Source organism: Eurosta solidaginis, chromosome 1, assembly GCF_040869045.1.
Source record: "Eurosta solidaginis isolate ZX-2024a chromosome 1, ASM4086904v1, whole genome shotgun sequence".
In the NCBI taxonomy this organism is placed as follows: domain Eukaryota; kingdom Metazoa; phylum Arthropoda; class Insecta; order Diptera; family Tephritidae; genus Eurosta; species Eurosta solidaginis.
Window position 1 is genome coordinate 83,736,263 of NC_090319.1, and position 26,398 is coordinate 83,762,660.

The following is a 26,398-nucleotide window of genomic DNA, read 5'->3' on the forward strand; positions in this document are numbered from 1 at the left end:
TTCGACATCGAAAAAGTGGACGTGGTTATAGTCCGAATTCGTTCATTTTAAATAGCGATTTGAGATGAGTGCCCAGGAACTTACATACCAAATTTCATTAAGATACCTCAAAATTTACTCAAGTTATCGTGTTTACGAACAGACGGACGGACGGACGGAAATGGCTAAATGGATTTCTTTTTTCTCCCAGATCATTTTGATATCTAGAGGTCTATATCTATCTCGATTAGTTTATGCCGTTACGGGGTACCGTTATTTTATTTATTATACTCAGCTGATCAGAGTTCACAGAGTATATTCACCCCTATTCTGCATTTCGATTACGTTCCCGTTCTACGCTCCGCTTTAATCGAAGTTTGGTATTCTGCATTACGACGGAATCGTAAAGAGAAGAGGAAGAGCAAATGATTTTTCGAAATCAGCTGTTGGTACGGAATGTGTGAACATTGGAACAAAATAAATTAAAGAAAATTTGTAAAAAACATTGAAAAACGTTTATATTTTATTATCCACGCCATTTTGTACAAAAAAAAGCAATAGAATATATTGCCGCAGTGTTATATTTTTTTGAGTGAAGTGTTTTCATAATTGCAAGTGTGTTTTTGTCGTTCTTTTGGCCAATTCCCTGCCGTGGCCACCAAGGTTTGTTAAAACGGTTTCCTGCACGAATATAGTTGACATTTTCTGAATTTTAAGGATGCTAATTTGATTGCACTGGCCTAAAATATTTTATAAAGGTTTATTTTATTTATTCTTTCCGCAAGGATTGTTTACGTTTTCGCTTCACCTTCCTCTACGCCGGCAGCTTGCTGTGGCATATAACTGGACCCAACGAACAGACACAAATTATAGCTGTCTATTATAATGGAATCAATAGCCGCGGCATTATTTATGCAGTTGGAAAGCAACGCACACGAAAATTGCCAGGCGAGAATGGAAAGGCAAATATTGCGAGATTTGTGTAATCCATTTGAGATGAGTGACGAATTGTAAGAAGTTTAACTTAAAAGTGGTAAAGCTAATGTAATGACTTATTTTCTTATTTAGGTTCAAAAAAAAAACTTTCGACTTAACAAGGATGCTTTCAAGTATGTGTTAGATACTTTTGCGGGGCAAATACGTCCAAGCACTTCGACATCGACATATTGTTTTTGACCTGGAAACATATAAAAAACAATCATCATCAAGCCTTCTACGTTTCTTAACAAGTTTTTCTTACATTTTTGTTAAAACTCTGTTATAAATTAATAACAAAATAAAAATAAAATATTTTTCCGCCAACTAATTTGCAACTTAGAAAAACGGAACTACGACCGAAATGCAGAATACGCAAAATCGAACGATTCGAAGTTGGGTCGAAAGAGATTGGAACACAGAATACCAAAATTGCCAAATCGAAAAAATTCCAATCCAAGTCGAAATGCAGAATAGGGCTGATTAACTTTGTTCGCATAACGGCAATCCGTAACGGCATAAACTAATCGAGATAGATATAGACTTCTATATATCAAAATGATCTGGGCGAAAAAATAAATTTATTTAGCCATGTCCGTCCGTCCGTAAACACGATAACTTGAGTAAATTTTGAGGTATCTTGATGAAATTTGGTATGTAGGTTCCTGGGCACTCATCTCAGATCGCTATTTAAAATGAACGAAATCGGACTATAACCACGCCCACTTTTTCGATATCGAAAATTTCGAAAAATCCAAAAAGTGCGATAATTCATTACCAAAGACGGATAGGGCGATGAAACTTGGTAGGTGGGTTGACCTTATGGCGTAGAATAGAAAACTAGTAAAGTTTTGAAGTCGTTGAAGATAACATGATGAAATTTGGCAGGAATGTTACCACTATTACTATATATGTGCTAAATCAAAAATTAGCAAACTCAAATGAAGAACACGCCCACTTTAAAAAAAATGTTTTTTTAAAGTCAAATTTTAACAAAAAAATGATAATCTTTACAGTATATAAGTAAATTATGTCAACATTCAAATCCAGTAATTATATGGTGGAACAAAATACAAAAATAAAAGAAAATTTCAAAATGGGCGTGGCTCCGCCCTTTTTCATTTAATTTGTCTAGAATACCTTTAATGCCATAAGTAGAACAAAAATTAACCAATCCTTGTGAAGTTTGGTAGGAGCATAGATTCTATAACGATAATTGTTTCCTGTGAAAATGGGCGCAATCGGTTGAAGCCACGCCCAGGTTTTATACACAGTCGACCGTCTGTCCTTCCTCTCGGCCCTTAACACAATAACTTGAGCAAAAATCGTTATATCTTTACTAAACTTAGTTCACGTACTTATCTGAACTCACTTTGTCTTGGCATAAAAAATGGCCGAAATGCGTCTGTGACCACGCCCACTTTTTCGATATCGAAAATTACGAAAAATGAAAAAATGCCATAATTCTATACCAAATATGAAAAACGGGATGAAACATTGTAATTCGATTGGTTTATTGACGCAAAATATTACTTTATAAAAAACTTTGTAAAATGGGTGTGCCACCTCCCATATTAAGTAGAATAAAATGAAAAAGTTCTGCAGGGCAAAATCAAAAGCTCTTGGAATCTTGGCAGGAATACTGTTCGTGGTATTACATATATAAATAAATTAGCGGTACACGACAGATGATGTTCTGGGTCACCCTGGTCCACAATTTTGTCGATATATCGAAAACGCCTTCACATGTACAACTAAGGGTCACTCCCTTTTAAAACCCTCATTAATACTTTTAATTTGATAAACATATCGTACAAACACATTCTAGAGTCACCCCTGGTCCACCTTTATAGCGATATCTCCAAAAGGCGTCCACTTATAGAACTAAGGCCCACTCCCTTTAAATATACTCATTAACACCTGCAATTTGATACCCATATCGTATAAACAAATTCTAGAGTCACCCCTGGTCCACATTTATAGCGATATCTCGAAAAGGCGTCGACCTATAGACCTAAAGCCCACTACTTTTTAAAATACTCATTAACGCGTTTCATTTGATTCCCATATCGTAAAAGCACATTATAGAGTCACCCCTGTTCCACCTTTATGGCGATATCCCGAAATGCCGTCCACCTATAGAACTATGGCCCATTCCCTTTTAAAATACTCTTTAATACCTTCCATTTGATACCAATGTCATACAAACACATTCCAGGGTTACCCTAGGTTCATTTTCCTACATGGTGATTTTCTCTTATTTTGTCTCCAAAGCTCTCAGCTGAGTATGTAATGTTCGGTTACACCCGAACTTAGCCTTCCTTACTTGTTTATTTATTAAAGTCAACACAGACACAAAGCGGTCGACTACTGGATATAAGATACAATACAAACAACAAGGAAAAAAGTATAAGTGTAAAAAGAAAATTTAAAGTAAAAACTTAAATACGTGAGAGTATTTCCTTACGTATAGCAGCAATCGAATACTCAAAACTAATACAGCTGTACGGTTCATTATAGCGCGAGCACCAATTGCAAAGAGGGCTATATTTGGCAAAATTACGCCTTAGAATGGGTAAATGAAAGAGTACATAGTGTATTGTAGTTCTCGCAGGAGCAGAAAAATTCAGTCTGCTTACAACGTCAGTAAAGTATATCTCATCGATAATCAGTTTATGAAGGAACATTAACCCGAGTAATGTTCTTCTATTCTCTAAAGTTGGCAAACTAATGAGAATAAGTCTATTTATATAAGGCGGAAGATGTTGATTTGATTCCCAGTTAAGACCGCGTAAAGCGAAGATTAGAAACTGCTTCTGTACCGATTCAATTCGATCTATATTATTTTTATACCCCGGGGACCAAATACAGGCACAATACTCAAGTATTGGGCGTACCAATGATGTGTAAAGGGTTTTGGTTAAATAAGGACCATCAAATTCTTTAGCCCATATTTTAATAAATCCGAGTACACCCGATGCGTTGTTTACGATAGATGAAATATGCATGTTAAAGCTCAATTTCTCATCAAAAAGAACACCTAGGTCACATACTACAGTTATACGCTTCAAGGGAGCACCATCTAGCATATAGGATTTTAAAACTGGGTTGACTCTGTGAAATGCCATTAGTTTACATTTGCAGCAGTTAAAAACTAGTAGATTTACTGTACACCATAATTGAAATGAGTCCAAATCGGCCTGAAGTAGATCCAAACGGGAAGAGTCAAAAGGCAAGTATGTATTGCATAGTTTAACATCATCTGAGTACGGGAATACGAGATAACCATTGGTAAGTCATTTATAAAGAGGGTAAAAATAATTGGCACAAATGACTATCCTGAGGCACACCAGAAGTTATTTCTATCGACTCTGAGAAACTGTTTTTGATAATAACTCGCTGAGTTCTATTTAAGAGATAGCTGCGAAGCCAAAGTAATAAATTCTTCGGAAAACCCAGAAAGTCAAGTTTATGAGTTAAAAGGGGGAATATTTTGAATAAGGTGCCACGATTTTCCAACTTTTTTTGTTTCGCGGGGTGGAGGGTGTCCTAAAAATCATAAAATTATCATCCGCAACTCTAGGAAACTCTTAGTTTGTGAAATATACGTTTTTTTAATTTCCAAATTTATTAAAATTTCAACTTAAGTCCTGCACTTAAAATTCGGGTCGCACATGTCGATAGCGGTATCAAAAGACGCGTATTTGCGTCAAGATTCAGAATCCGAAAGCAGAAACTATATTTTTTATCTCGTTTAAAAGTTATTCGCAGAAAACCCGTCGATATTGTCGCTTTTTTCGTTGCTGCAATTAACAAACGAAAACATATGAAGGTGGTGAATAGTGTTGCCAGCTTCGCAACAATATCTTTTTATATTGGTAGAACCATGATACAAAAAAGAAGGTAGTTCCACTTAAAATTTTTTGACCTGAGATAATAATATGCTTTAGCACGATTTATGTGCATACATATCGATTGAGAATCAGTAAAACATGCAATTTTATTGAAAAATAATGTATAATGACTCATACATTGATTAATGATTCATATCTTTATGGCAGCTTGACCCCTAGACAGAAAAAAAAAAATACACGAAAAATCCTGTTGTTTCAGCATGGCCCAATTATCATGCCCCTACAGTGAATAGGTAGGTGTATAATTTGTTACGTTTGTGGGACGCCACATCCATGTCAATGCTCAAAGGGCACGGAATGTATATAGGCGGGGCTGCCCCAAGATGACCCCTGGTACAACGGGCAAAAACACTCTCATAACTAGTGGCTAACCTGGAGAGCTACAGGGTAACGTTCTCCCTAAAAAATGGTTTAACAATTCCCTCCAAAAGTGCAACGCTTGAATTATACAATAAATAAAAAATGTGGACCTGTAGCCAATTTATCAATAAATTGCGGTATCAGTTTATAAAGACCGCCTTTGAGGAAGCAACTGGCAAACGTGTATATTTTGTCAAAATGTTCTGAACAAACGTACGGGCTATATTCCCTTGCTTTGCATAATTCGATCCATGTTTCTTCCACCAAAACAATTTTCGCGAGCTCGAAAAACTTATTAAAAACCTTCTTTTCTATGCTGATATTTCGTATTAAAATATTTCCAAGGCATGGGGCTCATTGTTTTTTTTCTTTTTTTTTTTTAAATAAATATGAAAGTAATTTAGTCGTATTCGTTAATATGAAATCCATCGAAATTAGAAAAATTCGTAACATTTTTCAATCTGGTAGCTTGTTTTTGGTAAAACTGTCATTGTCCCCGCAAAAGTCAAGTGGCTAACGTCACACTAAATGGAACTACCTCCATTTTTTGTATCATGGGTAGAACATTATAAGATGACGGCACGTCGACATAAATGCAAACAAACATACACTGTCAATGTATTTTGTTTTTGTAATTTTCTGAATAATTTGAAATTAATGTATTTAATTGGAACAAGTACAGAATCGGAATTTATAGAGATTTTTATGCTGATTCCAACGGTATATTTCTTTTTGGAGCGAATGAAAGGTTTGGGGTAATTCCATGTCAAAAGCCGAAATTATGAATTTTTCAAATCAAAATATTTCCGAAACTAGTGGATGGATTTCAACAATTAAAAATCGAAAAATAACTTATAAAAATACCTTTCATCTGATGTATATGGGGTATTCCATCCCATTTCCACCAATTTTGAACCCGACCCCTTTAGAATTGGCTAAAAGTTTTTCTTCTTTTTCTAGCTTACGAAAGACGTTTTTCAGAAGTTTTTAAAATTTTTTCATCCAACTCAAAAAAGTTATGATTTAAACAAAAAAAAAACACCGTTTTTGTTTTCAAAATGCTATAACTTTTTCAAAAATTGACCGTTTGGGATCTGTTTTTTTTATATTTGTTTTTAAATGTACTTTTCGGAAAAAATTCAAAAACATTTTTAAAGTTTTGTTTTTGTAATTTTTCAGTTTTTCGAGATTTTTCGAATTTCGCCCTTTTTTTCTCATACAAAACTTCAATCAATTCTGCAATCATCCCATCCCCACTAATCCCGGAGTGGGCCGAGAATTTTTGGGATCATTTTTTTTTTTAAATATATTTTTAAATGTACTTTTCGGAATAAATACAAAAAAATTTTAAAGTTTTTTTTTTCAATTAAATAAAAAAAAAAATTCTCGGCCCACTCCGGGATTAGTGGGGATGATTGCAGAATTGATTGAAGTTGTTTATGAGAAAAAAGGGCGAAATTCGAAAAATCTCGAAAAACTGAAAAATTACAAAAAAAACTTTAAAATTTTTTTGAATTTTTTCCGAAAAGTACATTTAAAAACAAATTAAAAAAAAAAAAACAGATCCGAAACGGTAAATTTATGAAAAAGTTATAGTATTTTGTAAACAAAAACGGTGTTTTTCAAAACTTTTTTTGAGTTGGATGAAAAACTTCTGAAAAACGTCTTTCGTAAGCTAGAAAAAGAAGAAAAACTTTCAGCCAATTCTAAAGGGGTCGAGTTCAAAATTGGTCGAAATGGGATGGAATACCCCATATATATCTTTAACTTTTCTAGTCTTTATTTATCAAAAATTTGAAAAAGCTCTTTTTTGCATTCGTGAACGAGCTGATATTACCTTATAACTCTTATGTTTATTGTTATGTTAGCCGATCCAATACCGGCTGCGTCATGCACAGTAATTCTGCGTAGAACACCTTTCTGCATAGGCGGCCTTCGGCCGCGCTTATAAAAAATAACCCTGGACTACGCCATGCCAAGTCCGGGTGTGTGGTATAACCGTGGCTACCGCCACGGCGATATCCTTCTGCGTAGTACACCCTTCTGCGCGCGATTTTTTATTAAAAATTTTTATGTTTTATCGTACGAAATAAAAAAAAAATTTTTGTTTTATTTGTCGAACAAAACTGTCGCAGGCGAAAGAGAAAGGAAGTGAAATGAAGAGAAGAGAAAGGAAGAGAAGAAAAGTTAATTTCTAGTGACATTTCATTGGTCAATGCAATGAGTGAATCAATTAATTGCAAGCAGTTTTACGCATACAACTGAATCTGATTATAAACCCGAGCAATGTCAACACTCCAAATAATATTAGACTACAAATTATTCAAAGAATTTTACAAAATCAAAATGCATTGATAGGGTATGTTTGTTTGCATTTATGTCGACGTGCCACCACCTTATAATGTTCTACCAATATAAAGAGATATCCACCACCTTCATATGTTTTCGTTTATTTAATTGCAACAACGAAAAAAGCGACAATAGTATCGACGGGTTTTCCGCGAATAGCTTTTAAACGGGATAAAGCTGGAGACATTGGTGTTTTATCGGTAACCGTATCGGTAACCTTTTAACAGCTGATTCGACCAACCTTATGAGAATCAATGCAATCGATTATTGGTGCCGCTAAAGTCGTAACCGTATCGTAGCCAACCAATTGGGTTTTGGTTTACCGTCGTAACGATAAACAGCTACGGATACAGCGATACGACATACGGCACCAATGACTCCAGCTTAAAAAATATAGTTACTGCTCTCGGATTCTGAATCTTGACACAAATACGCGTCTTTTGATACCGCTATCGACATGTGCGACCCGAATTTTAAGTGCAGGACTTAAGCGGGAGTCATTGGTGCCGTATGTCGTATCGCTGTATCCGTATCCCTAACGTAATCAGTTGTTTAAAGTTACGACGGTAAACCAAAACCCAATTGGTTGGTTACGATACGGTTACGATCTTAGCGGCACCAATAATCGATTGCATTGATTCTCATAAGGTTGGTCGAATCAGCTGTTAAAAGGTTACCGATACGGTTACCGATAAAGCACCAATGTCTCCAGCTTTAAGTTGAAATTTTACTAAATTTGGAAATTAAAAAGCTTATATTTCATAAACTAAGAGTTTCCTAGAGCTGCGGATTTCATTTTTGTGATTTTTAAGACCCCCTCTACCCCTACAAATCAACAAAAGTTTGAAAATCGTGGTACCTTATATAAAATCCAACCCGTTAAAAGCTCATGATTAACAGAAGCTATCATCCGGTGGCAAAATCCTGAGACAGATAAACAATTTTGCATGTAAATGCAACAACAACGATTTGAGCCAGAAAATTTGTTAATTACTTCTTTTTAGGTTGGCAACGCTGCCTTTAATGTACCTACTTTTCAAAAATAGATGTCGCTGCTTAGCCTTTCGCCGTATGAGGTAAATGAAAAACAGCGGCGACATCTACCTATAACATTTCACGTGTGCGAAAATTTCACGACATCTGCATCTCAAGTCTCTCAAGGATCCAGAGCATTCCCGTGAGAATTGAGCATGAGCCGGAGATGTAAAACTCACTGAAAGACGGCAAGAATCAAATGCGTTTCTGAAGTCGGTATAAATAACATCGGTTTGCTTATTGGATAAAAATCCATCCAAGCGAAAAAAATTAATATACCCTGTGGGCTCTGCGCAGCTGAGTATAAAATGCTTTTAGCGCCCTCTAATTGTGTATTTGAGTATTTACAAAATTTCCCTTTAACTCGTTATTTAAGTCTGTCAAACTTATTTTGACATTTCTATTTGGTAATTTCCAATCGCAATTTTACGACAGCTTTTAATTAGTATCTGTTCTTTTCTTCACTAAAAAAAGGAATTTGGTGGTAAACCTATTACTTAATCAACTAATATTAATATACTAAAGTAAATTTTCTACTAAATAAATACTTTAAATTCCACAGAAAATGTTGCGTGTTGCTTCCGGACGTGTTGCTAATGTGATACGAGGCGCAATGGGCCTTTCTGGTCGCATTGCCACCGTCGGTTCAGTGAGAGCCTCACATGGTGAGGAAAGTGAAGAGGTCTTCAACAAGCGCTACGAAGACTACTTCAATCGCAAGGATATCGATGGTTGGGAAATTCGCAAAGGAATGAATGACTTGATGGGCATGGATTTAGTTCCTGAACCAAAAATTATTGAAGCTGCTATCCGTGCCTGCCGTCGTGTCAACGATATTGCGTTAGCTATTAGGTGGTTGGAGGTTTGCAAAAACAAATGCGGCGATGAAGTGGCCACAATTTACCCTTACCTTCTCGAGAACATTCGTCCCACCTTGCAGGAATTGGGCGTGCCAACACTAGAAGAATTGAACTATGATAAACCACAGCTGGCTTTGAAATCAGTGTACGACATGTAATTTACTAATTTAATTCAAAAACAAAAACCGGAAAGTTGTTAGGCTTAAAGTAACATGCAAGCTGAGTTATTGTAATAAGATAAAAAGTTTGCGCATAGAAACAGTAATTAGCTTTCGTTAAACATAAGCTCAATAAATATATGAAGCATAAAAGTTGCAGAGCTGTCTACTGCATAAATGAAAAATCCGTCTCTGTACTTATGTAATCAATTCAATCGATCCATTAGTGAAAGGTAAGAAGTTAACAACAGCTGACGAAGTGAGGTTAGAATTAGTAAAGCCACAATCTTAGGGCCAATGGCCTTATGTTGATTAGAAGTACCATTATAGATTCAAAAGGAGGGAAGGTAGAGTTAATATCCTCAGAGGTACACCGAGTCAAAGTATTATTGTCTTTACCTTGCTTCCATTGTTTCAGAAATCTGCTGAGGCTGTATTTAAAATGTATGGAAAGGCTGATAAAAGGAAACGGGGGAAGTTCGTTTTACATAGTATGTGTGGTACTACAGCAGTTTAAGTAGTCACGGCCAACGTCGTATTTTGCAGACGTAGGTACTTAATAAATAAGTACACTCGATTACGATAGTTGCGTCTCATAACCAACCGCAGAATGGAAACATTCCCGATCTAATTAGTTGAAAATATTGCAAACGACCAGTGTAATTGCAGCACTAAGAAGTGTGTAATGGTAATAAGTAGTAATCGTATCACACTTTTGCACACCTTGGTTGAGTTGATGCGCTAGCACAGCTTTGAATCATATTCCGGCAGACATAGTATATTAAAAACTCCGTGTCATTCAGAATGAAGAGTTTTCCAATTTAGCCATTTGCAGAGGGGGCTAAGATACTTGGCTTGGATATCATAAGTGGTTTCAGGCTCTGGATCAGGGACTGATATCAGTCTTAGACCGGCCATAGTGACGAATGTCACGCGTGATTAGTTATCACGTCCTGCACGAGGTGCCACTGCTTCTACTGATAATGGCGGATCTAGAGAGGACAACTCGATAAAACCCGCACCCCTTGAGTCATTGTGCCGAGCTCAGGGGAGGGAGAGTCAAGATCGGTACACAACGGTGACGAACTGGACTGTTTTAGGACTTTGATTTCACATCACATTTTGACTTGATGACATTGGGCTGGTAGGTGCGGTATTCTGCCACTTTAGTAGGTCGGGGTGAAACCCTACCAAAATGGCTGGTAGGCTAATGCTGCACCTGCCCACGTCCCGTTAAAACCGTGGCGGGCCTCAAGGTACGTTCCGGCTCCGTCGCCGTTAAGTTGGTGGTGTAGGTGCGGTTGAAGATTTTCCCGCTTCGCGTCCGGTCTGGCTCTGAACGCATTACTCATAAGGTAATGCGTCAACCCTCGCGTGGCCTCCCTGCGTAGCATAGATAACCACGAGATCGTTAAAGGGCGACTACACAATCGGCTCCGGATAGCGGCCTTGAGGGGGGACTTTTTTAGAATGGACAATACTAATACGAATCCGCCAAGGATGGGGTGCGGAAGAAGAGCGCTTTTGATGGAAATCCGTCAAATCAATCTTCAGCACTCTAAGGCGGCTTCCGCAAATTTGTTGCTCTGCCTTGAAAAAGGCGGAGTGGATATAGTCCTTGTCCAGGAGCCGTGGCTGAGTAGTAACGGCAGTAAGATTTCTGGATTAAGGACTGGAAAATTCAACACCTTGGTGCATGGGGAGGCAAGTAGGCCTAGATCCTGTGTGCTTGTTAAAAAAGAGATTAAAGCTTTTATTCTCTCTAATTTCAGCAATGCTGACGTAACCACGGTCTGCCTCGAGCGAGGAAGTAATGAAATGTGGGTGGTCTCAGCGTACATGCCCCACGGGGACGTAGTGGGACCACCACCTGCGATACTGGGTGAAATCACCGCTGAAGCAAGGCGGAGAGGTGTTGGCGTGATCATCGGTGCCGATGCAAATGCCCATCATAGCATTTGGGGAAGCTCGGATACCAACACTAGAGGTGAGTCTTTATTTACTTTTATTGTAGATGAGGGACTTTGTATATGTAATAGGGGGAATGACCCGACTTTTATTACTGCGTTAAGGGAGGAGGTCCTGGACCTCACCCTGGTTAGTAGAGAACTGGAAGGTCGGATATCTGGATGGAGGGTTCTCAACGAGCACTCCTTCTCTGATCACCGATATATTCAGTTCTCAGTGAACGAAGAACGTCCCGGTAAAATATCTTTTAGGAACCCTAAAAGTACTAACTGGGACTTGTATTGTAGGAAGCTGGGAGAGCTACTGCCTGCGGTGCCTATCATTAGTTCGGGCCTGTCCGAATCTGAGATAGACGTTCTGGTGGAAAACTTCACCTCGGCAAGCAATAGCGCCTTTCAGCTGTCCTGCCCATTGAAAACTTACAGGGGGAAGGGCAAGCCGCCCTGGTGGTCGGATTCTCTTGACGACCTAAGAGCGTCCAGTCGGCGGCTCTTCAACAGAGCCAGGAGGAGTAAATTACCCTCGGACTGGGAGCTCTATAAGGTGAGTCTGGGGATTTATAAATATGAAATAAGGATAGCCAAGCGAGATGCATGGCGAAGCTTCTGCGAAAACGTAGAAGGCTGCAATGAATCCGCGAGATTTAGAAAAATACTCTCTAGGAACCCCGCTCCTCTGGGGTATCTGAGAGATGATGGTGGGGACTGGTCGATGAGTAGCGAGGAGTCCCTAAGGCTTTTACTGGACAATCATTTTCCCGATGTCCCAGTTGCGCAGGGATCTTCGCCTGCATGGTCGGCGGTCGTTGGCCATGCAGAAGTGCCTGCCATTCCAATACGGGAAAGTCAGATAACCTGGGCTATAGGGTCGTTCAAGCCCTATAAGTCTCCGGGCCCGGATGGAATCATTCCTGCGCAGCTTCAAATGTCTTTGGGGATTTCCTGCCGCTGGTTGGCCATCATATATACTAACTGCCTCAGGCTTAACTATATCCCGAAGTCTTGGCACACGGTTAGGGTTATTTTCATTCCGAAGGCCGGCAGAAGCTCTCATGTATCACCTAAGGATTTCAGGCCAATCAGTCTCTCGTCGTTTCTTCTTAAGACGTTTGAGCGGTTGATTGACCTGTACCTACGGGAAAGGATACCTCGGGGGTTACTGTCGGCTTCACAACATGCGTACTGCAAGGGCAGATCGACGGAAACGGCTCTCCATTCGATTGTAAAGCAAATAGAGGGGTCCCTAGAACACAAAGAGTATGCTCTGGGTGCCTTTCTAGACATCGAGGGAGCTTTTAACAATGTCTTACCGGGGTCAATCGAAAGAGCTCTGGTGGGTTTAGGAGTCGAGGCGGCTCTGGTTGAATTTATTAGCAAACTTCTATGCGGCAGAATTGTCGCAGCGGAGTGGGGAGGGGCCATAATTAAGAGGAAGGTGTGCAGGGGCACGCCACAGGGGGGTGTCCTATCTCCTCTCCTCTGGGTTGTGGTAGTCAACGAGCTTCTTGTGGAGCTGGAAGCCAATGGTTGTCGGGTGGTTGCCTATGCAGATGACCTCGCTATCCTAGTCAGAGGCAAATTTCTGGGCGCCCTGCGCGATGTTCTTCAGGGCTACCTGGATACTGTGGCTAGGTGGGCTGAATCATGTGGATTGGCGGTCAACCCGGGAAAAACGGAATTGGTCCTTTTCACAAGAAGATATAAGGTGCCCGATTTCAGAACTCCCTCGATTGGAGGGGTACCGTTGGTACTTTCTGATAGGGTTAAATATTTGGGGATTGTTTTGGACAAGAAACTGTCCTGGAGACCCAATGTGGAAGATCGGGCCAGGAAGGCCGCCATTGCCTTGTACTGCTGCAGAGGAGCTATCGGAAAGAGATGGGGACTCTCGCCAAGAATAGTACACTGGCTTTATGAGATGGTGGTCAAACCGATTCTGCTATATGGGGTGCTGGTCTGGTGGAAAGCACTGGACACGGCGAGCACCTCCAAAATGTTAGTGTCAGTGCAACGGACGGCGCTGATCGGTATCAGTGGCGCTCTCAGAACAACGCCTACCTTGGCACTGAACGTCATGCTGAACATATACCCAGTAGATATTGCGGGAAAGGCGGCCGCGGCAAGGTCGTTGGTCAGGCTTCGTGATATGGGATATAGACTTTCTGACCGCGGACACTCTAGCCTTCTTACCAGTTTCGACTTCATCCCGGACAGAACGGACTACTGTATGCCGATAACAGCTCCCTATACAACCTTCACCCCAGTTATTCCAGAGAGAGAGGATTGGGGAAGAGGAATTATCTGGGGCATGGGACCGGTTAACTTGTTCACGGATGGGTCAAAGCTGGATGGAAAGGTTGGTGGGGGGGTCTTTTGTCAAGAGCTAAATTTAAGCCGCAAGTTTAAGTTGGCTGATCACTGCAGTGTATTCCAAGCGGAAATTGCTGCGATTAAGGATGCGGTGGATGGAATGCTATCCAGTGCTACCACGGTTAGGGAATTTAACATTTACTCTGATAGCCAATCGGCTATCAAGGCCTTGAGCTCAACTACAGTGCGATCGAGGGTGGTCTGGGAGTGCCTGACCTCGCTTGCGATTGCATCGAATTATTTTACAATTAAGATTATCTGGGTCCCGGGCCATAGTGATATCCCGGGTAACTGTCAAGCGGATCTCTTAGCCCGCATCGGTACAACTGAACCGGATGAAGATGGCTGTAGGGACTTCGGGATCCCGCTGGCCACCTGTGGATTGCTCCTCCATAGCTGGGCCTCGAATCAGCTCAGCAAACGTTGGGCGGATACCACGTCTTGCAGGGTAGCAAGATCTTTCTGGCCGAAAGTGGATGGCAGGAGGTCTGCTGAAATAATTGGGTTCACTAAGGCTCACCTATCAATGGTCATTGGGGTTTTGACAGGGCACTGTCCCATGGGTATCCATGCGGTACGTCTCAATATACTGGAAACTCCATCCTGCTGCAGCTGTATGGAGGATGATGAGGTGGAATCTCCAAATCACTTTATGCTTGATTGTCCAGCTTTTGCCAGAATTAGGCGAAAGTACTTCGGTCGCGACTCACTTGGATCTCCCGAGGATATATCCAAAGTTGAGATCGGTATCATTCGGAGCTTTATCGTTGCTACCCAACGATTCTCTAAGTAGCTGGATCTAGGTCACCGTTATTTTTGGTGTATGTGGTATCACAACGGACCTTCGTGTTGTCCAAGTGAGCTATCCTTATCAGGGCAGCTACCATCTAACCTATCCTATCCTATCCTAGCCATTTGCAGAGTGTTTTGTGGATGAGTGTCAAAATAAGTTTTTAACTTATCGGTAGAAAAGAAACACAGAAAAGCATTTTCTCTACCAGATTACGAAACTCTTAGCATCCAAGCTTTCAGGTATCATTGTTAAAGAACTACATATAAAGGATGAACTAAGTTTATTTTACTACTAACAATTTTCGGTATTTATATCACGGTATTCACTGTGCAGCTGTGTCCATAATGCAAAGAAATTTATGTCACTCATAAAAATAGTTTGCAGGCAAGCATTTTCTTATTAAACTTGATAAACTTATAGAAAAGATTCAAAAAACGGCGATAACTTAACTAAACTAGCGAAAAATGTTTCGTATTTTGACTACAAGATTATTAAAAATTGTGCGACCATCCAAACATCTCAATGCAATCGGAACGATTCGTAATAATTGGATGTACATGCACGAAGATGAACCCGAACATGTATTTAATAAGCGCTTTGAAGACTTCTTCAATCGTTGCGAAATCGATGGTTGGGATATACGACGAGGCATGAACGATATACTGGGATACGATGTAATTCCTGATCCTAAGATTATAGAGGCTGGATTGCGTGCTTGTCGTCGTGTAAACGATATTGCTTTGGCTATAAGATGGCTTGAGGCGTGCAAGGATAGATGTGGCGATAAGGTGGATCAGGTGTATCCATATCTATTGAAAAACATACGTCCGACACTCTCCGAGTTAGGTATACCTACACCAGAAGATTTAAATTATGATAAGCCAGAGCTGGCATTAAAATCTGTATTTGAGATGTAAAATGTATGGCCTTGGAAATGTGTAGCTCGTCTGAATTCAAATAAAATAGTAACGTTTTAATAAGAAATGATGTGCGGATACTATATATAAGGACCGAAAAGTTGCATCGGGTACAATGAGTAAACATGTCCGCTTCCCAAGGCAGTCGGTTCTATGTACCGGAACGACTCGGGATTTTTCCCGACCAAGGACTGTCATTTCAGTGTGACCCCAGTGACTCCCACAAATTGTCATCCTCCCAGCAGCTCCTTGCAGCAGGACTGCTCCATATTCTCTTAGGAAGGCATCGAATCCAATCCGGGTCTGTCTCCTGACCCTGTCCTGAGAAATGGTTTTGCTGCATCTGCCGGAAAAGAATCTTTTTAGGACGGCATACTCTGTTCAGTGTGTCTCGTGCAAGGGATGGTTGCATCGGACAGGTTGTTCTGGGCTTGATCCCAAAACCCGACGTCCACGTAACTTTTATAAATCTTGTGGCTCCTTGCTGTTCACGCACAAGGGCGTCCCGTAGTCTACGCCTAAGCGCCCCCCACCCCCCTACCATCCAGCAGCCCCGGTAGAGTCGGTAGCAATGCTGAGCATCAGCCCCTGCCCCCATCTTCCCCCCTTTTTTTTTCCGGCAGCAATCGTGCAGGCCAGGGAAACAGACTCTTAGTCCCTACCTCCTTTTCCACCGTTTGCCAGCACAGAATATATAGGTTTGCGACATCCGCCCAATACAGCTCCTGCCTTGGGTGGTGCCACTTTCCTAGATGTTCTGGTCTCCGCGACGGCAACCCCCCGACGGGTTTCATCGCGCCATGTTGCCTGGTCGCAAACCCAAATCATCCGGGTACCCCAATGCTTGCCCAAGGACGCCCAGTCCCAGGGCCACAACAGCAATTGCGTCCTGGCCTTCCACAACCCAGGCATAGTCACCCGTCACTTACCCCCAGAGTGGCGGCGCCTCCCCTTATGCACTTCAGAATTCTGCAGTTAAACTGTCATGGACTAACTGGGAAGATTACGGAGATAGTCGATTTCATGAAGCGGCACAACATCCGCATTGCTGCGATTCAAGAGACTAAACTCACTGCAAGATCTGCATTGCAGACATGCTCTGGGTATAATGTCCACAGGAAAGACCGCGAGAGCGGAAACGGAGGCGGCCTCGCGTTTATCATACACCACTCTGTGCAATATTATATATTTGATCCTGGCATCGACCGCAGGGACAATGTCTTAGAACGTCAAGGCCTATCTGTCCGGTCAGGCGATGCAAACCTTGAAATCATCAACATCTACATCCCTCCTGCCACCTGTTGCCCCAGTGGATACCGCCCTAATTTCAGAGCCTTACTGGCAACAATCGATTATCTTAGGCGATTTCAATGCCCATCACGATCTATGGCATTCAAACTTGCGGGCGGACAGTAGGGGTGAGATGTTGACGGATCAAATAGAAGAAACGACGTTCTGCACAATAAACGGAGACGCCCCCACACCGATGGTAACATTGGCATCCGACCACCTGCCCATACTTATTTCGCTCGAGCGTACCGCCGACTTCATCGTCACCGAAAAACGCACTTTCATAAAATTGTGGGAAGAATATAAATCTTTTACAGACAACCGCTTTGTTGCCCTCCCTATCCCGACTGATGCCCGCCATGGGGAGCGTGCCTTCCGTAAGGTCATTGAATCCGCCTCGGCACGTTTCATTCCCGCCGGGAGAATTCCCGAAATCCGGCCCCACTTCGCGGCGGAGGCCGCAAACTTAGCGAGAGAACGTGACCTTATAAGACAGCATGATCCAGGCGACCCCCAAATAAGGGATATAAACCAACGCATCAGATTGCTTGTGGACGAACACAAGCGGGCGAAATGGGAGGAGCACCTAAGAAGTTGTAACCTCTCTACCGGTGTAGGTAAACTTTGGTCCACCGTAAAGTTCCTATCGAATCCGACTAAGCACGAAGACAAAGTTTCCATCGCCTTTGGCGACAAAGTGCTGTCGGATGCGGAAAAATGCGAGAGCGCTTTCTGCCGACAATATTTAATGCATCCTACGGTCGACAAAGATAGACGGAGAGCCAATAGACACGCACATAAACACAAATTCAGCGCGTCACCAATCACCATCACCGCTAAAGAGGTTGAGGAGGCCATTGGTCGCGCTAAACCATCCAAAGCAGTGGGCCCAGACGGCATAGCCATGCCGATGCTTAAAAGCCTAGGGAAAGAGGGTTTCAAATATTTAGCGCATGTCTTCAACTTGTCTCTTTCCACCTTTGTCATACCCGAGAAATGGAAAATGGCCAAGGTGGTCCCGCTACTAAAGCCTGGGAAACCAGCTAACATAGGTGAGTCGTATCGTCCGATATCTCTCCTATCGCCAGTAGCAAAGACGCTTGAAGCCATTTTGCTCCCTTATTTCCAAGCAAATTTGCAGCTAGCCTCTCATCAGCATGGGTTCAGAAAACTCCATAGCACTACCACCGCGCTAAATGCCATTAGCACCCAGATAAATTGCGGTTTAAATCAATACCCCCACCATAGAACAGTACTCGTAGCGGTCAACCATGGCTCGTTACTGCAAGACCTGGATGGGTCTACCCTTCCCCCATGTCTTAAAAGGTGGACCGCAAATTATCTGGGTGGTCGGCAGGCATCGGTGCAATTTAGAAACGAAACATCAAAACCAAGGAGAATTAAACAAGGGGTGCCACAGGGTGGTGTCCTATCTCCACTTTTGTTTAATTTCTACATATCTAAGCTACCTTCACCACCGGAAGGAGTCACAATCGTTTCCTACGCCGATGACTGCACAATAATGGCCACAGGCCCAGGCCCAAAGATCGATGCGCTTTGCAATAAAATAAACGGCTACCTCCCTGATCTCTCCAGTTTTTTCGCCTCACGAAACCAGGCATTATCACCGACTAAATCTTCCGCGACCTTATTTACAACATGGACGTCCCAAATGTCGACCATTTTGAACATCCACGACGATGGCACTACGCTACCGACTGCCCTACACCCCAAAATCTTGGGTGTGACGTTTGATCAGGATCTACATTTTGGTGAGCACGCAGCCGTAATTGTTCCGAGAATTCAGAGCCGTAACAAAATCCTCAAATCCCTCGCTGGCAGTACCTGAGGAAAAGATAAAGAAACGGTCATGACTACATACAAAGCAATTAGCCAGCCGATTACGTGCTACGCGTCACCCATATGATCACCAAGCCTAAAAATTACCAACTGGAAGAAACTACAGGCCTGCCAAAATACTGCTCTCAGAATCGCCACGGGCTGTCTTTTTATGTCCCCAGAACACCATCTGCATAATGAGGCGAGAATACTCCCCATCAGGGAGAGAAATGAGATGCTGACCAAACAGTTCCTGTTGAATACCCAGCCTAGGGGCTTAAGGAGTCATCTCCGTAAGCATTTTGAGGAAATACGGCACCTGAGAACCCAGCCGTATGAAGCGAAAAAACACAATCAGGTCCTTGGTGAACTCCATAAACAGGCGTCGGACCTTTATGCCGGGAATTGCCCGGTGAATCCAGTACTTAAAGAAAAGTATCCAAGAGGAACGCATACTCCCCAGGGAAACGCGTGTCACTCTTGCCCAACTTCGTTCTGGATACTGTAACAGGTTAAACTCTTACCTATCCAGAATCAACCCCGACATACAAAATGTATGCCCAGCTTGCAATGTGTCCCCACATGACACCAACCATCTTTTTAATTGTAATGTGGAACCAACGCCTCTAGCACCCCTTTCCTTATGGTCCACCCCTGTTGAAACGGCAAGTTTCCTTGGACTCCCGTTAGAGGATATTGATGACAATTTGTGATCGGTCGCGGCTGTTAGGTGGGGCGAAGCATTGCTACAACAACAACAACAACAGGATGTAAATTGACCATATCTTAGCAATTTATCAATATATGGGCAATTAAGAAGGGCTCCTGTTTGCCGTATGTGCTATGCTTTAGTCATATTTTATGATGAAACCATTGCAACAACCCAAATCTAAAAATTTACATGAATACGACACTGTTGTGAGTTGCACAATATAATTTTCATCCCATTTATATTAATATAAAAACAATTTCATTTTATTAAAATGAAAATATAAATGCATTTCACAGCCGTTGTGATGTTTCTAATTAAGACTTCCATTTCTTAAGCAGTTCAGCGGCCTTTTCTAAATTTTCTTGTTTTTTGATAAAACAATAACGAACAAAATTCTCACCTAGATTTTTATGGGCATCACCATAAAAGGCACTTGGTGGTATACCTTGTAAACCCATATTTTTCGTCATCCACTTAGTGAATCTATAATCACAATATTCGTCTTTCTCCGAGCTTAAGTCAATTTTACTACCTAAAATTAAAAGTGTAAATACAAAGAAATTACTTATAAGTATTTATTGCCAATATACCTAATGCACTCCAATCGGCCAACATAAAATAGCCACCTTCTGGTATGGTAGGTTTCAAACCTGCATCCGCCAAAAATTTCGCCATAAAATCACGTTTTACTATCAACGCTTTAGGCAAACTGGTAAAGTAGCATTCCGGTGCATCTAAGCGTTTCAATTCCAATTCAAAGCCACGTGCAACAGCCTCTTGTATTGGTGTTGGACATGTGTACACTGAATTTTGATGTACCATTTGTAAATTAGTAATAAGTGCAGCTGGTCCATATGCCCAACCGATTTTCCAACCAGTTACCGAAAACGTTTTACCTGCTGAACCTACCGTAATAGTACGTTCCCACATACCAGGCAGCGTGCAAATGCGTATATGTTGTGCATCATCATATACCATCCATTCATACACTTCATCGGAGAGACATAGAACATTCCATTTGCGGCATAGTGCAGCAATACGTTCTAATTCTTCGCGTTTAAAAACTTTGCCTATGGGATTATGCGGTGTGTTTAGTATAATCATTTTGGTTTTGTCATTAAAAAGTTGCTCAAGTTCGGCATCATTGAGTACCCAATCGGCAGAGGTTATTGTAGTATTTGAGATTTTCTACATCAGCATCGAGAGATAGAAATGGTTTATAAGTTTAGCTATACGTTTTTAGAAAATTTAAAGTGTGTCTTACCGGTTTTAATGCTATAAATCGTGGTATGCCTCCAGCCATTTTAACCATTGGCTCATAACAATCAAAGAACGGCTCAATAATAATCACTTCATCGCCAACATCAACATGGCCCATTACAGATGAGTAAAGTGATTCGTATGCGCCGGATGTAATTAGAATTTCACTGAGTGGGTTTATATCGCGTCCAACTAATTTTGAATAAAGTTTACTCAAAGCTTGTACGAGAGGTACATGTCCCTGTGGATGAGAAACAATAACAATTAATAACACAATTTACAATAATTCGACGTTGTTAGTTGGATGGGATTGGAGGAGATTTTAAAAAATTGGAATTAATCTTACAATTCACTTAAGCATATTTGTTCAATGTACTTTTAGTTAAACTGCGTAGCAAAGGAATAGGGGAAGAGTGGGAAAAGTTACCCCAGCGGGTTAGGGGATCAGAATATACCCGAGGTAGGTATGCCTGTCGTAAGAGGCGACTAAAAAACCAGATTCAAGGGACTGTGTAGCGAAACCCTTCAGGTTGCCAGCGCAATATATAGCTTCTCCGAACCCAATTGTCAACCTCACCTATCCGCGGCGAATCACTAACAGACGAGGCTCTGGCGACCCCAAGCTCCTCATGAAACTTGGGGGTGGGGAGGGAGGGAATGGCCTGAAAGTTTAATGTGGCCACATTAATGGTTCCCGAGATGGTCGGGCTAGCACCTTAATTTTAGACAACACTATTATAGAATACGATGACACGGCAAAAAATCTAGGTGAAGTTTTTAACAAAACCTTGATATGGAAAGATCACATCTTCCGCACAGTGGGAAAAGTGTATGGGATGCTTCGTACACTCTGGCTTACACAATATTTTACTCCGTTACGTATTCGTCTACTAATAGCAAAAGCGTACTTAATACCTACGCTCCTTTATGGTTGTGAGATCTACTCTAATTGTGACTATGTATGTAATAGGAAATTTAATGTTGTTTATAACAACATTGCTAGATACGTCTATGGGTTGAAAAGACTTGACCACGTCTCTCATCATGCTTACAGGTTACAGGTAATATATATGAAGGAACCTTACTATCTGTATCGGAGGCTAAATTTTCTCCAGTCGTCTAGATCTGTTCTCCTTACCCACTTCAGACATCGTATGCTAATACATGATCGCCAGTTCTTCAATACTTCCATACGTCTTTGGAACTCGCTCCCTTCTATACTTAGGCTTATAAGCAATGCCTGCTCTTCAATAAAGAATTAACATGTTTCTATAATAACCTAGACATTAAAATACTGATTTCTGTCTAAGCAAATGTACTCTACCATTCGTTTATTTATTAAATATATTATTTATTGTAACCTTTTCTTAGTCATGGTCATTAGCTTTAAGTTTCAAGCTTAAATTGTTACTATTTTATGCCTTTTACCGACTAACACTATAAAATAATTTTTGCCAAATTGTTGTGCTGGGATGAATTGCCTAATAAATACAAATACAATGGTGCTGTGGTACCGGAGCGTACCGGATCTGTATCCGGCAAAGGTCCATCACATCGATAAAACTCCCCAAAGCCTTCGGGGAGCAACCTTATCGCTACAACAACAACAACAACAGTTGGAAAATTCTCCGTCAGAGCTCTCCAGTCTTTAACGAGTATAGTGGGATTAAAAGGGTTGTTAAGCCCAGTAGACAGCTTAGTACCTTCTCCAACCCATTCGTAAACATACACACTTTTAGCGAGAGCTGGTGCAGAAATAGTTAGCTAGTACTTTAAGCTCTTGTTCCGGAGCGTACCAGATATATATTCTATTGCTTATACATTTCAACACATTTTCAAATATAATTTCATCTACTTACATAGCCACGTGTGTATTGTTGGAGTAAAGGATTATCACTGTGCGCAATATCCGCCAAAGCATCTGTGACATAGGAAGGTGGGAGCTCGTCGGGAAATCCCTGCCCTAAGTTTAGCGGCTTGTATTGCATTGCTAAAGCAATGTATTCATTCCTGTGATTAGATAATATGATTTGAGTTATATTTTCATTACTCCCTATATTCCATTATTTTAACTTACCATACGCTCGGTTTGCTGCCCTGTAGCCTTTTTGGTAATCCAAACTTTTCCATTGTTGTAGTATATTGCTCGTATTGGTGTAATTGAAGTGCGAGACAACTAAAAATGTTTTGTCTACTGGAGTGCAATTGGCGAGTTTGTTGGCACAATAAACGCGCTGGCAAACTGAACATCTGAAACTGGATTAAGTATTAAAGTTTGTATGTAGATATATTAATACAATAAGCATCATATCAAATAGTGGGTTATACATATTTTATATGAATTTCTTATCAACATACGGTGCGAAGTTATTTGCTGATAAGGAATAAATTGAGTTTTGTTTGTTGTTTTTTGTTTATAATAAGGTAGATTTAGAAATTATCTGATAATTAGATATTTTTTGTATCCCACTAAAACCACAGAAAAATAAATGCAAGTGGTTTTAAAGTATGGGGATGCGTATGCCAAAGTATCGCGATTAATTTAATGCATCTATTCTGCAATTCAATCCAATATTATTCAATCTAACACGCAATCTTGTTGTTTTGCTTAATTCATTAATATGTGTATAAAAAAAGACGTACAGAGACGCAACTAAGGGGACAGGCTTTTAGGGTTAAATCCCCCACCCCTGTTATAATTTTTAAACATATCTGGCATGTATGATTAAGAAAAGTCTAGTTAATCCACAGACCGGCAGTTCCATGGGCCAAAAACCACGTTTCAGAAGCCGTCGGCCTTGTCCAGAAGGTGTTAAATGGGAAGCGTGGGGGATTCATATCCGCCAATGAACTGTCCACGTCTGGCAAACTCAACAATAATAGAAATAAGATATTACCTTAACGCGATCTCTCAAATTTTGTTGTAATCCGAACAATACAATACATATATGAAACATTAGAATTAGGGTTAGGGACCCCCAGCGGATTAGGGGGTCAGAATATACCCGCGGTAGGTATGCCTGTCTAAGAGGCGACTAAAATACCAGATTCAAGGGGCGACTAAAATACCCTTCAGGTTGCCAGCGCAATATATAGCTTCTCCAAACCCAATTGTCAACCTCACATATCCGCGGCGAATCCTGTTTCACTAACAGACGAGGCTCTGGCGACCCCAAGCTCCTCATGGAACTTGGGGTGGGGAGGGAGGGGATGGCCTGAAGGTTTAATGTGGCCACATAAATCGTTCCCGAGATAGTTGGGCTAGCACCTTAATGCTACTATGGTACCGGATCTGTATCCGGCAAAGGACCATCGCATCGATAACACTCCCCAAAGCCTTCCGGGAGCAACCTTTATCGCTACAACAACAACAACAGCATAAGAGATCTTTTTTTCAATAGATTGATGCATATTTTACTGATAGAATGAAAATAGACAAATGCCATGATTCCATGTTCTGAATTTAGAACATTTTCCGAAATCCCGACAACACACAATCCAAACATCATAATACGGACGTAACACAATTTTAGTAATCGAGATTCCGCCGTCTGGACTATGGCTGCTCGGGTAGTGTCCGCATTATGTGCTTCGGGATTGTGGTATTCACCAGATTCTCAATCGGTAAACAATATACAATGTATATTGTATTTAACAATTAACTAACTTTACACATATGTACATATGTAGATCCATTTGTCCATTGCCACAAAACATATTTGCTACCCTCCCAATTTTTGTATCGGTTCTTCTTTACTGGCTCATCCTTTGCTTGTGTACTCCTCTTGTATATTTTTAGATTGATAATGAAAAATAATTAACAAATAATTGCTTACCTAAACCTGTGGAAATTTACATACAAGTTTTAACAAATTAACCGCAAAAAGTAATTGGCAAAATGAAGCCTCACACTTGTTGACATCACAAACCATTGTACATTGTAAATTTTACCAAGAAGCGCAACTAACAGCTGATCGGTGAAAATTCGCACATTCACACGCACAGTTCTCGACTCAGTTTCAAAACAAAACTTTAGATTATTTAATTCAAATTTTAAAGTGAGATAATCCTTACATATTTATGTATACAGAATATATATGGCTTTTTTGTTGGTATTAAAACAATAGTTTTATTTATATTAAAGCTTTTATCATTTTTTTTTTTAACTTCGAAAAATCTCCGAACACCATTCCTTCATTATATGACATTCGACTGCCTAGTCCACTGCCTTCCACTCTATTCGCAACATAACCTCTACTTAAGCTGCCAAACTATATAGCAAGGCGAATTCATTACAGGTGGTGTTATCCCATCAGCTGATTGCTTCTTCTTGATAATTTTCCATACAAAGTCTTGTACAGCAAAATGTCAGTTAATCGAAATCTATGAAAATTTTCTTTTGACTTGACATTCATCTGAACGGCGAATTGATTAAATTCGCTTTGACACCACCTGGTATAGATTCGCCTTGCTATATAGTAAACAATGCCATTGTAAATTTTACCAAGTGGCGCAACTAACAGCTGATCGGTGAAAATGCGCACATTCACACGCACTGTTCTCGACTCAGTTTCAAAAAAAAACTTTAGATTATTTAACTCAAATTTTAAAGTGAGATAATCATTACGAATTTATGCATATAGAATATATAAGGCGTTTTTGTTGTTATTAAAACAATAGTTTTATTTATATTAAAGCTTTTATCAGTTTTTTTTTAACTTTGAAAAAACTCCGAACACCATTCCTTCATTATATGACATTCGACTGCCTAATCCACTGCCTTCCACTCTATTCGCAACATAACCTCTACTTAAGCTGCTATATATAGTAAACAATGTCACAAACGTTGATTTTAACCATTGTTTATGTCCCTGATGATGACTTCAGATTGAAGTCGAAATATCGACCAAAATTAAAATTTATGAATATAAAACAAACCAAAAGGAAGTTTTATTCATTAACCGCGGCCTTTCAGCTCAACTAATCTACATAATTAATTGCAACATTCAAGGCTACTAAATTTTATCAAGATAACCATTGTTTACTATATAGTTTGGCAGCTTAATTCGAGGTTATGTTGCGAATAGAGTGGAAGGCACTCGCAGGCCGTGAAAATAGGCACTCGAATGGAGTGGAATGAAGAACAGTACGAAGACCAGAGTTGCATTGGATCAATCATTGCATCAATATTAAAGATAAATTTCAAAAAAATAATTAAATACTTGAGTATAAGCAAACATTTTCTTTCAATTACTGTAATTAAGGTGTCCTAGATGCTATATATTCCAAATTTATAACATTTTATGTCTGTTTAAAAATTTAACTTCAATTTCGCAAAGATTTCCGTAATATGGCCATTAGTGATGTTTGTGTGTGTGCAAATTTTGAGCGATCAGCTGTTAGTTGCGCTACTTGGTAAAGTTTACAATGATTTTAACATAACAATCAGCTGTTTTGTCTAAGGGCGGAAACACCTTTTGCCCCGGTTATTCCTTAAGACCATATGGTACTAAATTTTGCAAACTTTTCTGGGCACTCGATACTTTTTTAGATATTTTTGACGATGGAGTTTTAGTGTTAGCGACGGTTGGAATTCGGGTGATGGGACTGTATTATCTGT

At 40.4% G+C, this 26,398-nt stretch overlaps 3 protein-coding genes and 1 long non-coding RNA gene across 7 annotated transcripts; 2 read left to right on the forward strand and 2 right to left on the reverse strand.

Annotated features, from left to right (window-relative positions):
- Window positions 1-518: 518 nt before the first annotated feature.
- LOC137252333 (uncharacterized) lies at window positions 519-1,303 on the reverse strand. The gene is made up of 3 exons (XR_010953542.1): window positions 1,220-1,303; window positions 788-1,156; window positions 519-719 (listed from the first exon to the last, which is right to left on the reverse strand). It is a non-coding gene; the product is annotated as an uncharacterized lncRNA (long non-coding RNA).
- Window positions 1,304-8,990: 7,687 nt separating this feature from the next.
- On the forward strand, window positions 8,991-9,815 carry LOC137252896 (cytochrome c oxidase subunit 5A, mitochondrial-like). Its single transcript, XM_067789055.1, has 2 exons — window positions 8,991-9,096; window positions 9,175-9,815. Exon 2 carries the CDS (start codon window positions 9,178-9,180, stop codon window positions 9,628-9,630), a length of 453 nt encoding a protein of 150 aa, XP_067645156.1. The 5' UTR covers window positions 8,991-9,096; window positions 9,175-9,177; the 3' UTR covers window positions 9,631-9,815.
- A 5,066-nt stretch (window positions 9,816-14,881) lies between these two features.
- Window positions 14,882-15,900, forward strand: LOC137252426 (cytochrome c oxidase subunit 5A, mitochondrial-like). Its single transcript, XM_067788134.1, has one exon. It carries the CDS (start codon window positions 15,225-15,227, stop codon window positions 15,675-15,677), a length of 453 nt encoding a protein of 150 aa, XP_067644235.1. The 5' UTR covers window positions 14,882-15,224; the 3' UTR covers window positions 15,678-15,900.
- Window positions 15,901-19,722: 3,822 nt separating this feature from the next.
- Kyat (Kynurenine aminotransferase) lies at window positions 19,723-24,740 on the reverse strand. Of its 4 annotated transcripts, none has more exons than XM_067788614.1 (6): window positions 24,615-24,740; window positions 22,856-23,034; window positions 22,638-22,788; window positions 20,783-21,019; window positions 20,109-20,706; window positions 19,723-20,050 (listed from the first exon to the last, which is right to left on the reverse strand). In XM_067788614.1, exons 2-6 carry the CDS (start codon window positions 23,026-23,028, stop codon window positions 19,833-19,835), a joined length of 1,377 nt encoding a protein of 458 aa, XP_067644715.1. In that variant the 5' UTR covers window positions 23,029-23,034; window positions 24,615-24,740; the 3' UTR covers window positions 19,723-19,832. The 4 variants fall into 4 exon arrangements, with proteins under 4 accessions (XP_067644715.1, XP_067644630.1, XP_067644867.1 ...); XM_067788529.1 differs by lacking the exon at window positions 24,615-24,740 and adding an exon at window positions 24,446-24,594; XM_067788766.1 differs by lacking the exon at window positions 24,615-24,740 and adding an exon at window positions 23,107-23,377.
- Window positions 24,741-26,398: the final 1,658 nt, after the last annotated feature.